The sequence below is a fragment of the Phlebotomus papatasi genome, chromosome 1 (assembly GCF_024763615.1).
Source record: "Phlebotomus papatasi isolate M1 chromosome 1, Ppap_2.1, whole genome shotgun sequence".
NCBI lineage: Eukaryota > Metazoa > Arthropoda > Insecta > Diptera > Psychodidae > Phlebotomus > Phlebotomus papatasi.
The window spans coordinates 47,610,978-47,623,288 of record NC_077222.1 but is presented as its reverse complement, the minus strand read 5'-3'; the positions used below and the strand labels follow the sequence as shown (position 1 = coordinate 47,623,288).

The 12,311-nt window shown below is 33.7% G+C and overlaps 2 protein-coding genes across 4 annotated transcripts in view; one reads left to right on the top strand and one right to left on the bottom strand.

The window, feature by feature from the left end:
• Positions 1–8,895, bottom strand: part of LOC129799493 (acidic mammalian chitinase-like) — a 27,190-nt gene extending 18,295 nt beyond the window's left edge. Inside the window, exons 1-2 of one of the 2 annotated variants that reach the window (XM_055843442.1) lie at positions 8,778–8,895; positions 8,581–8,707 (exon numbers count right to left, since the gene is read on the bottom strand). In XM_055843442.1, the coding sequence (XP_055699417.1) occupies positions 8,581–8,645 (65 nt within the window). In that variant the 5' untranslated portion in view covers positions 8,646–8,707; positions 8,778–8,895. Of the gene's footprint in view, positions 1–8,580; positions 8,708–8,777 lie in introns of those variants that run through there. The other variant, XM_055843441.1, reaches the window with a different exon arrangement.
• Positions 1–12,311, top strand: part of LOC129799491 (fatty-acid amide hydrolase 2-B) — a 13,357-nt gene extending 1,046 nt beyond the window's left edge. Inside the window, exons 1-3 of one of the 2 annotated variants that reach the window (XM_055843434.1) lie at positions 3,526–3,650; positions 8,794–8,974; positions 9,059–12,311. In XM_055843434.1, the coding sequence (XP_055699409.1) occupies positions 8,798–8,974; positions 9,059–10,444 (1,563 nt within the window). In that variant the 5' untranslated portion in view covers positions 3,526–3,650; positions 8,794–8,797 and the 3' untranslated portion in view covers positions 10,445–12,311. Of the gene's footprint in view, positions 1–3,525; positions 3,651–8,793; positions 8,975–9,058 lie in introns of those variants that run through there. The other variant, XM_055843432.1, reaches the window with a different exon arrangement.

Here is a 12,311-nt window from a genome sequence, read left to right as displayed (position 1 = left end):
ATCAATTAATGATTTATAACTTAGTATTTAAATCTGATGACATCATTTACTTATCAAAATTAATATGTCACATTTGAATGTATATATTAGAGCTAAATAGATCGAAAATTATAGTCATTTCCTATATTAATAAACAAAAATGTTTTCTTCTAAGGTATGTTAGGGGAATGTAGGCATGGTTCATACAGAGTGAACCTTCAAACGATGCGAATTATCTGTTTGTTTGCAAAGAGCTGACCTACCATTTCTCATTTCGATTCATGAACTTAATAATGATCTATCTTATGGCTAAGAAATGACGAATTACCTCTTTGCAAACAAAGAGAAAATTTGCGTTGTTTGAAGGTTCAGTCTGTGCGAACCATGCCAACATTCCCCTAGTTGTTGCAATTCGAATCGAACATCTTTAACGCCAGAAAAAATCCTGGTTGAGTGCTATCAATCTTCGGACAACCCATTTTTTTCTAATGGATTTCTCCGGTAGCTCCTTTCGGGAAATCTGATGCATTGGACCAGTTATTAAAATATAATATTATCGGTGGCAGCCATAATCCCGATAGCCAAAATCCCGAAAGCCAAAATCCCGAACGCCAAAATCCCGAAAAGGCCAAAATCCCGAAAGCCAAAATCCCGAAAGCCAAAATCCCGAAAGCCAAAATCCCGAATTTTTAAAATCCTGAAAGGGATGAAATTATATGGAGGAAAATGTTTAGAATAATTTTCCAAGACACAGAAGATTTCCCTTTGCCTCCAGCAAGCGCGAGTGAAATCGCGGGAGTAGCTATGACACTTTTAAGAATTCGGGATATTGGCTTTCGGGATTTTGGCCCATTCGGGATTTTGGTTTTCGGGATTTTGGCGTTCGGGATTTTGGCTTTCGGGATTTTGGCTTTCGGGATTTTGACCGGGACCCACCATGGTTTCCCCTACTCAATGTTACGCAGAATCCGGTAAATTTTAGACAAGTTTTAAACATTGATTGTGTACTTTCCTTAATGATTACATTGATCTAAAGTTCCAGTATGTAAGTTGCTATTCTTATATTTACCTCTGATAAACCTCATATTCACAGAGTAATACAGTTGATAATTTCGATTTTTTTTTTAAAAATTAATTAATTAAATAAAAAAAATATTGATTTTAGGTGGTTACGTCGGTTAAAAAGATTCGAAAACACTATATTTTCTTTATTTTTTCTGCATAATACAAGTACAACATTTAAACTATATTTTCTGAAATACTCATTTAAAACATCTTAAAAATTGAGTCACAATTCAAAATAAAAATTAATAAATGACAGGAGCAATTCATCTAGTTGTTTAAAAAAAAAACTAGAAAATCCTTGTTTTTTGAGACCACTGTGAACAAAATTGAAGCTCTAGTTTGAAAAGCAGCTCTCATCATAAGAATTACTGTACTTTCCAGTATTTCTGGTATATTTTTCAAATGCTTTAAAATAAATAACCCTGTGAATTATTGAATATCGGAAATGCTTGACCGGACGTAGCTTCATAATACTTAGCACCAGGGAATATGAAAGAATTAATGCTAAAAATATTTTAGAATTTTAGAAATTTTTCCAAAGAACGAGGGATATTCCCCATTAAAAATAGCAAAAATAACTAAAAATAGCAAAATCGCTAATTTAAAAATTAATAGAAGAATGAAAAGAACGTAGGAATATATTTTTTATCTTCAGATCATAATGCCAGCTTCAGACTAGAGGTTTAGCCCAGTTTCCGAAGGTCTCAAAAATCTAAATAACAAGCGATTTTATTGATTTTTCAAAATCTATTAGATCATTTGCCCTTAATATCCAATTCTAAACAACAATTTCCTAAAAAATCGTGCCTGATAAGGAATTAGAGGAGTTAAGCCAGATAGCTAAGCCTTAGGTCTGAAGCTAGTATAATCTGAGACGACGGCGGACGCATGGTATGATGGGGGGTTAATATTATGACACATAAAGGCAAATATATAATGCAACTAATTGATAATAATATTGTTAGCACTAGTTATTCCCCAACAACCGTTAAAAACCCCCGTTGGCATTTGAATTAGTATCATAGACATCTCTCGAAGCGGCGCTGGTTTCTCCTAAGTACGTTCCTAGTGTTAGCCTGTGAGTTACCCCTACGGGAGGGGTATCCTAGAGATTTTGAGGATTAGTAGTAAAAGTTGGTTCATGTTGGATCGTCGCAGGGAATAGCTCGTAAGGAAGAACGCTGAGAATTTGGGAGCAACCTCTGGCGGTCACGCCGCTTAATTGCCTTAAGGGCTTCGCCCTTATACAGATTCCCTGGCGGATCTAACAATCCATATATTTTCTAATTGTATATTACTATTATAATTATTTATTTAAAGAAAAGGGGGACCGTAGTGCAATTGATAAGAGCGTTCGGCTCTTAGGCAATGTCAGTGTGTCCTCCAACTCGACTGTCACATTTTGCAAGTTCGAGTCTTTACCGGTGCAAATGATTGAACCGTCTGAATGGACATTTTTCAAAAAAACTGTAAACTAAGTAATAAATTCGTAAACTAAATAATGTTCAAAATAGCAGGAATAGCCTTGTACATAAAAAAGATATATAATGGTATTTTAAAGAAAGTCAACCTGATACACCCTATTGTCTATAGAGATGTGTTCATTTTCACAAATATATACAATTAATCATTGATTAATAGAATTTCCCACGTTATGAAGATAATTACATAAGAATTGTCAGAAAAAATAAACAACAATTTTTTTAGCAGTTAAGTTGTAAAATTCGAGAGTATAAAAGTTGTAAATTTTATATGCATGTGCTCATAATTATCAACTTTAATACTTCGGCATGTAAAAATGCCGGGTCAAGTAAATACCAACTTATTACGTTGGTGTCGTAAAGGCAGTGTTATGTTTACATTAAAGTGTACTTATAAGATTTTTTTAAAATAATAAAATCCAAAAAAAAAAATAAATGAGAAATTTTAATACACGTGACCACGTGACTTATGTTTTTTTTTACATACCTTACTTACACACGAAAATAACAGATATTAATACTCATGCACAATTTTGGACAAAGGCCTTGGCTTAATTTTGCAAAGTTTTTGTTCCATTGACTCCCATTCCTAAAATTGCAATCAATCAAACCCTAAATTTGCCATTGAGTTAAAACACAATAATGAAAGATTAATATGTCCACGATCAAGTCCATGGACAAATTTATTTCACTTAATGCTTTTTTCTTTTGCACTTGCAGACATCTCACAGAAGGTTACAAAAAAAACATACAGTTCAAAAACGTGTATCTTTTCTTCTATCATAAAGCACATTTGAATCATAATAATATTTTATAATGTTGCTAAAAAGTGGTTTTCGGTATTTAAGAAGCAGATAAGTTGTTGTTGCATGAATGATTCTCGCTTCATAATCTTTATATGGTTTTATAGCAACATTACAAAATACCGGTTGTATCGTTTTTATATATCAACGGTCGCACACATTCTCGTTAAATACTACATCGAAATGGAATAAAAATTGCCACCGATCAAGTGTTATTTATTTCCAACAACCAAATCAGTATTAAGTTACCATTCATTCAAAGTGCATGCAAGTTTAGCAAACACCAGTGTTTCTTAGCTGAAATCGCGATTTAAGCCACAATGTAAAGTGACTTGTATTTTTTCTTATATTCTATATAGAATGTTTGAAAATTGAAAAAATACTCGAGCCATTTAGACAATAAGGCAGATAAAAGCAGGATAGTGATAACCTCCTTTTACCTTATATGACTGATAATTTATTTAAACATGAATTTAGTGAATGGGTGCTTGAGAACGTATTAAAATAATTAGACGGAATAATTATAGTTATTCACAACGTAAACAAATTGAGATAATACAAATTACTAGTCTGACCTCTAAAATAAAGGGTGTAAGCATTCATCTGGTCTTCAGCTACACGTAGATATTTTCTCCATGTATAATCTACTTATGGCATAATAAAAATTAGTGATAACCCCAAAAAAACTTATGGTACCTGAGATTTTTTACAGGGGATCTCAAAGTTCTTGAAATTAAAAATGTGTGTAAATTCAAGTTTTAAATAATAAACAAAAAATAAAACATTAATCGAAGCCTATGTGCTGCTTAGAAGATGAGAGTTTAGATAATATTGTCGCTTGTAACAGCAACTATGCCAACTGCACATTGTGTATTCTTGCGGAAAATGTTTTAATAGCAATTTAAATATCCAATTTCCTTGCATTTTCTTGCACTAGCTAATAAATAATTAGTTATTCTTTTATATTTACAATTCAGAGTACCGCATTCAGGATTACATTTCAAAAAACTGATTAACCCTTTAACGACGAGACACTTTTTATGGACAATCAACAATAAAAATTAAACTGAGAAACATAATCAATGATAAGTCTTACATCTAACCTTGGAAAGTCCAACAGAGTCTGTTTTGGTGTATTTTGTGCTTCTATGAACGATAGGGACAAAAATAGCCTAAAAATTTAAGTAATTTTTCTGACAATACCTATGAATAATATTTTTCGCTTTAATGAAAAATATTACATATGAGTATTGTAGTTTTTATTGCCAAAAGGGTTTTGCTTAAAAAAAATTGGAAGTATAAAAAGTAAATAAAATCAATTATGAATTTGAGAATTTAAAAATTCGTCATTTTTGAGCTTAAATATTTACTACATAGCAAATAGATAGAGACTTGCAAAAAATATTCTAGATTCCTTCAATCTTCTACTTTACAATTATGTACAGACACAAGAAAAAAATAACTTTGTGTAGTCAGGAAAAATTATTTTCTTTATGGGACACCGGTGTTCCAATCGTCCTTAAAGGGTTAAAATGCGATTGAGGTAATGCAAGTTGCGCGTAAGTACACTATAGTTTATACTAGTACAATTTTATCTGTACTGTATCATCAAATAAACTGAGTACAAATTTAAGTGATATTTCTTAAAATCGGGTTAAGGAATTTGCAAGTTGTAATAATATTTTCGAAGGGTGTCAAGTGAACCTACAAAATATTTAAAACGCCAGTTCTAAGCCCAAATCGACTTATTGTAGTTGTGATTTTTTTGGTAAATTGTGAATTTATGTCCAAGAAGAAAAGTTCAGATAATCGTGTGGCAATACAGGCAACCTCGATGTATTGTAACTCGGAATGTGTGCAAACTCGATTGTGCGTTGAATATTAGGAGTGAAGAATAGTCTCGAGCTATTTAAGCATTTAACCATGAAAATTTCTGATGGCCAGATTAAAAAAAAAGTCTCTAAAATATTTATTTTCAAAGAACGATATCTCTTTAAAACTAAAAAAGCGATTTTAAATCGGTTTAAGAGCAATTTTTTTTAAATTGATGCAGAAAATTCGTAATAAAAATTATATTTAAAAGAAGTTGCAAAGCGTCCAAGACTTTGCGAGTTGCTCGAGCTATCGAGAAGGAGCTCTGCCATATAGTTTTTTCGCAATTTTTTTTAGGCTTATATAAGATTAATGTCGATTTAAATCTGTCTATAAATCATTATAAAAAAAATGTTTAAGAAGAGGGCACTTAATAAAGCATTAACATTTTAATTAAGTAAATGATTCAATTGGTCGGAAATTAATACCTTTGCTCATTCAAGATGGCGGTTTTTCCGGTGATAGGTGTCGAAGGTTGAAATGTTCAGTTGGACTACCTTCAAAACATATCGAAAAATAAACGAACTCGCCAGGACCTATTTTGGATTTGGAATAAGGACAGAATCACATTAACAGTCAAATTCTCACCGTCAAAGCCTCACCGTTTTGCCTTAATTTCCACAATTCCATTGCAATTCTTAGGCAAATTCTCAATTACAGTATTACCTCATCATACTCTGACGCCGCACTAGATGAAAATAATATAAGTAAATTGAAGAAATAAAATGAAAACGCGATAAACGGTGAGCAAAAACTGTACGAGTGATTAATCGTACAGTTTTTTTGCTCACCGTTTATAGCATTTTTGTTTTTTTTTTCTTAAATTTTCTTATGGTTGTTTTCACATTGTGTCACAGCGTAAGAATTTCAATGAAAATACATAAATTTAGGAAAAACGTGGAGCATTTGATTCTCAATGTGATTCTGCCCTAAGTCGAAAAAACATATTTTTAAAGGATTTCCTTCGGAAGGATGTGGGCTAATTTGGGCAAGTTAGTTCACTAGATAATGTTGATTTGTGGATCAGGAGGTCACCAAAGATCGTTCAAGTCAATATATTCGACCGTTTGGAAGCCAGGATGTTGAAAAATTCAAAACAATTTGGATTATGAAAACTGGTTTTTCGCGGAGGTCGAGCAGTTAACGCTAAACCGACAGACCGTTTTTGGTCGTTTTTCCTAGTGTTTTCAGTCAAATGACAGACCGCGGTAGGGTAGGATGCTCAACAAATTTTTATTGGGAAAGAGGAAAAAAATTAAAATTTATACACTGAAAAATATATTAAATGGATATTTTAAGGAATTCATAAAGTTGGATAGCGACATTGTACCGTTTAAATATGTGTTAATTTTAAAAAGTTTTTAAACCGGTCAATTTGACGATCTTGGTAGGTTTAGTGCTAAAAGGGATGAAGATACAGGCTCTTTAGGACCGATCGATCGACCAATCGGACCCCAAAATTGCGGTTGTAAAAATAAGACCGGTCGGTAGGAGGATTACAATAGCTGTGATTATAAAAAATAACAACTAAAAACTATAAATACTAATTTGTAATAAAAGCGGTATTTTTTAAATAATGTAAAATAAATAAATTTTATAAATAGAATAATAAATTAATAACATTGTTTAAGATATAGGAAAAACAAAATATTATTTATTTTCTTTTTACCAAAACTTACATGGTCGCTTTGATCAGAAATTGTCGTAACTTACTCACCAAGTAAATCAGTGGCTCGTTTAAACCATGCATTCCCTTATTATGTATTTGAATATCCTATATATGGACCGAAAAAATTACGATAATTGCTGATTCAAGCGATGATATAGTCTTTTCCATTTTCTTAGAATTGCAAATCAAATATTGATCAAATTTGAGTTTTTATCGGCGAAGAACTGACAAGGGAAATATTCAAGAGAAATAGATTAAACAAGATAAATCTTACAACTTCTGTTATAGTTTTATGAACTCATTATAAAGCTTGGGACTGTGCAAAGCATGTGCCACTTTCCCTTATGTGCTGGACACACTTACGACTAAAGTCCAGAGACGACTAAGCTAAATTCATAGCCAAGTCAGTTCCTGACACTACAAACGAGGCTTAACATTTTCTGGCATTCACAAAACATAACTTTCGTGAGTTTTTATGCAGATATTTCTACTGAAATGCACTAGAAGTCCTTTAAAAATGAAACAACTTTCAAATTTACTTTACAATTCAAGTATAACAATAAGAAATAATCACTAGAATCGCCTAAATTGGCTTAGGTTGCGAGTTCGCTTCCACCTCACAAATAATTGTAATTAACAATAATTATTGCACGTGTACTGAGACATGATATTACAAATATTTTCATTTTCAGAGGAGTATTAGTGCATTTCAGTAGAAATATCTACATAAAAATCCAGGAAAGTTATGTTTTGTGGATACCACTAAATGCTAATCCTCATTTGTAGTGTGTCAGAAACTGACTTGACTATGAACTAGTTTAGTCGTCTCTGGACTCTAGCCGTAAGTGTGTCTAGGGCACTACTGAATTTTTATTTATTTATTATCTGCATATGTCATAATCATAATATTTGATTCCCTGTGCTTCAAATAAATCGAAAATCCTTTCATATTGATAAGTTTTAATTAAATTAATCCTATTTTGAGCAAATTTTGAAATTATTACTTACGATTTTAACCGAGAGATGGCTTAACGTAATTATAATCAAAATAATGATTTGATTAAATTTCCATTAGTTTCCGGAATATGGAAAATTCGTATTTTACATTTTATTTTACATTTCGTATTTGCAATTTCGAATGTGCAATACGAACATGTAAAATACGAAGTTTCCGCAAACGCAGTTTCCCACTAAGTACTAAGCCGTTTCTCGGCTAAAGCTGAGAGACTGATTAATCAGAAACTGATCGAAATGTAATCTAATATTTATTGTGATTATAATTACGCTAAGCCGTCTCTCGGCTTAAGTTGTCAGTGTGTCTAGGGCATTAGGCTTCTCTACCCTATAGTACATTAATAATAATAATTTGTTATTCAACTTCGCAAAACCTTCCGTAACCAAGAGTGATCAAAAATTATTTTTAGTTTCTAAAAATCTACATTATTGTAAATAAAATTAGAATCAGTCTTGATACACGGCCAATATGGACAGTCAGCCAGCCGGCCGGCTGTATTCAATTTTGTGGTGCCATTACATTCGGAATCAGATAGACAACGACAACAGAAGTTGTTATGTTATATGATGGAACTGAGAGAGAAATCGTCGTAAATACTCCGACAATTTCAAATTAAACTAATATAAAAAATTAAAAGAAATTTTCTCCATGCGCAGGTTGAAGTGTCACTATACAAAAAAAAGTCTTCAAAAATACCTGTAAGTGGTGCTCAAAAATTTCGTCTCTTTTGTCGTCTCAATATGATTTCTTTCTCTCACCATGGTATTTCCATTGCTAACAGCGAGAAATCACAATAATTTCTTCACACATTGGTTTTTTTCCCCTGTAAATTGCATAATAAATAAACTCAGATAGATTAAATAATGATTAAAAATTGTTATTTTTCATTATACCTTTTCTGTCTTTTAGAACCATGAGTTGGATCATTCGCAGAATGTTGCGAGGGGCAATTGTTATCTTGAGCTGGTTCGTCATTCCATACAGCTGGATGAAGACATTGAGGATATCACGTCAAAAAATTCCACCCATGTCCACCAATATTCTGGAAATTCCAGCTGTAGATCTTGCCCAAATGATACGCACAAGGCAGGTGAGTTTGTGCCCCAGTGTATAGATTTTATTTCAACAATCAGAGTTTTAACTGATTAATTCTCTTCGTCATTCATTCCGCCAGATCAAGAGTGAACATGTGGTAAAGGCATATATTGACCGCTGTAGGCAAGTCAATCATCTGCTCAATGCAATCGTTCAGGATCGCTTCGATGAGGCACTCTTGGAAGCTAGAGCTGTGGATGATTTTCTCTCTAGCACAACAAAATCCGTGGAAGACATTGAGCGAGAAACGCCTCTTTTGGGTGTCCCTGTTACTGTGAAGGAGAGCATAGGTCTCTGTGGAATGTCTAATCAAGCGGGACTTCGTTATGAAAATCGCCGTATTGCCAAGGAAGATGCTCCAAGTGTGGCTCAAGTACGAAAAAATGGAGCTATCTTTCTTCTCGTCAGTAACACTCCCGAACTCTGTATGTTCTGGGAGACATTCAACAAAGTCACGGGCCAGACAAAAAATCCCTATGATTTAAAACGTACTCCAGGCGGTTCCAGTGGTGGAGAAGCGAGTCTTCTGGGAGCTGGAGCGACCTTACTTAGCCTTACCTCTGACATTGGTGGTTCAGCTCGCTTGCCAGCAATGTTCACTGGAGTGTTTGGACATAAACCCACTCCATTCCTCGTCTCCCCTTATGGACACGTGCCCACAAGCGGCGATCCACGATGGGGAGATTACTTCACAATTGCTCCAATGACCAGATACGCTGTAGATTTACCTCTACTGTTGAAATGCATGAGAAATCCTGAAGGACCCCCCGTGGATATAGACAAAGCAGTGGATGTGAAAAAAATTAATTATTACTACATGGACAATGATGGACCTTCAGGACTCACACGACCCCTCACATCCGACATGCAGGAAGCTGTTATTCGAGTCGCAAGGCACTTCAATGCCCAAAAAGTACACATTGACCTCCTAAAATGGTCATTTGACATCTCCATCTCACAGTTATTGCGAATAAAGGACATTGAGACAATATACAATCAATCCTGGGAGGATGAAAAGAGTAAAAATCTCTCAACAGAGTGGATAAAGTACCTCTTTGGTTGTTCCAATCATATCTTCAGTTCCGTTTTGATTGGATATCTGCAAAAATTTGTTAAAAGTCTTCCAGACAGGCGTCACAAGCAACTTGAAGAAATTGCCAATGAACTGAAAAATCATTTTGTCCAACTATTGGGCACAAATGGGGTCTTTATCTATCCCTGCTTTCCCACCAGTGCGCCACAGCACTACAGAATCTTCCATAAACTTCTCGACACGAGCTACATGATGGTCTTTAACACAATCGGATTGCCTGTGACTAGTGCCATGGTAGGCATGGACAAGGACAATCTCCCAATCGGTGTACAGATTGTAGCAAGTCCTCAGCAGGATCACCTCTGTTTAGCTGTAGCTAAGGAACTTGAGCGTGCTTTTGGTGGTTGGAAGAAACCACCACAGTCAAACTAGTTTATCCCAGTCAGTGCTGTGCATCAGGCTGCGGTTAATGTGGATCTCTCCAATCGGTACATAAACATGACCATGAATACTTTTCTCGGTTATACTGGTACAATGCCTCAAATTGATATTACAGTAGACTCTCTCTCAATTGGGCATTTGGGGCGAAATGTCATCCGGTTTATCGATAGATTTGGGTGTCAAAGCCTTTGTAAATTGCACAAAAATCGCTCAATTATAAAGAATCACGATAAAATAGGAAGAACTACAGAGAATTTGAGCAAATTAGCTTCATAATTAAACATGAAAATTGTCAACTAAATTTTTCGCCCGATTGAAAAAGAGCCGATTGAGCGAAAGTCTACTGTATATACAACAATTTTGAAATTTTAGTTCGAGTTATCATGCAGTTTTTCCAAGTTTTTTCATTAAGGCAGAATAATTGGGGAAAGTGAGCTATCTTCGGTCAATTTATGCTTCGAATAATTCATTTTATTTTCAACATTTTCAATATGTTATAAATTAATATGGCCCATTGTAATATTATATTTTAATAGCTAGTCCTATGCCTCAAATTTTCAGAAAAGAGCTATGGGTGAAATCCATAAGGAACATAGAGAAAAAAATTGAATTGTCCGAAGCTTGAGTCGTCAGAAGATAATGCACTTTCTCCTAGTACAATTAACTATGAAAACGATATTTTGCCACAAAGATTTCCTATTGTACCCGTAATAGGCCAAACAATTTCTTCTGCTCAAGGGATTATCAAAGCTCTGATGTGATTCTACTGAACCGATTTCAATATTTTACTAAGATAAAATGAAAGGTCTTTTAACACCCGACAAGCCTCCATAATAAATTAGGATCGTAATACTGTCACTACAGCATCTGTTTTAATTAATGTTTTAGAAAATATAAAAAATAAATAAGGTATTATTTGCGTAAAAGAATATATAATAATCCCATAAACTATTTTAGTTTCATACCGACTTCTTATTAGCTAGAATTTTGAACGTATCCAAGCTGCCAATATGATAGAACCAGGGAATGATGGGGTAATTTCAGAAATGCATAATTTTCGAAATATAAAGCTTTGAAATAATAAATTACAAGAAAAACTTTGTACATTTTCAAATATCCGAACATACTCAAGAGAAATTATTTTAGACTTACTTAATATTAAAAGCGGTTAAAAGCGTTTGACAAACCAGTCTTAAAAAATCAGCAGAATTTTCTAGAATAAGATATTTCAATTTCATTACATTCTTTTTAATTGGTTAAAGTTGGAACGTCTTCACGGCTTCTACTAATTTAAGAATGTGATGAGAATAAAATATTACATTCGATTAAACATTTAGGAACTTGACAAAATTTAAATGAAATACTTAAGGAAGATTCAAATTCTCAATTAAAAATAATTGAATTGCAATTCTTGAAAAAAAAGAGATTTATTTGCAGAAATTTAAAACCCCGAAAAGCCAAAATGCCAAATGGGCTTAATATGGAAAAGCTAAAATTCCGAATGGGTCAAAATCCCGAAAAACAAAAATCTCAAATGCCACAAGCCTGAACGCCAAAATTCCGAAATCCAAAATCCCGAAACCAAAATTCAGAACGCCAAAATCCCGAACATCAAAATACTGAAGGCCAAAATCCTGAAAACCAAAATCCCGAACGCCAAAAATCCGAAAGCCAAAATCGCGAATATTTAAAAGTGTCATACCCACTCCCAGGATTGCACCTGCACTTACTGGCGGCAAAGGGAAATTTTCTGTTTTCCACACATTTCGTACCTTTTACGATTTTGGCTTTTCGGGATTTTAACCTGCACCGTTTTATAGATTTTGGTAAATATAATAAAATTTCCAAACACAGAAAA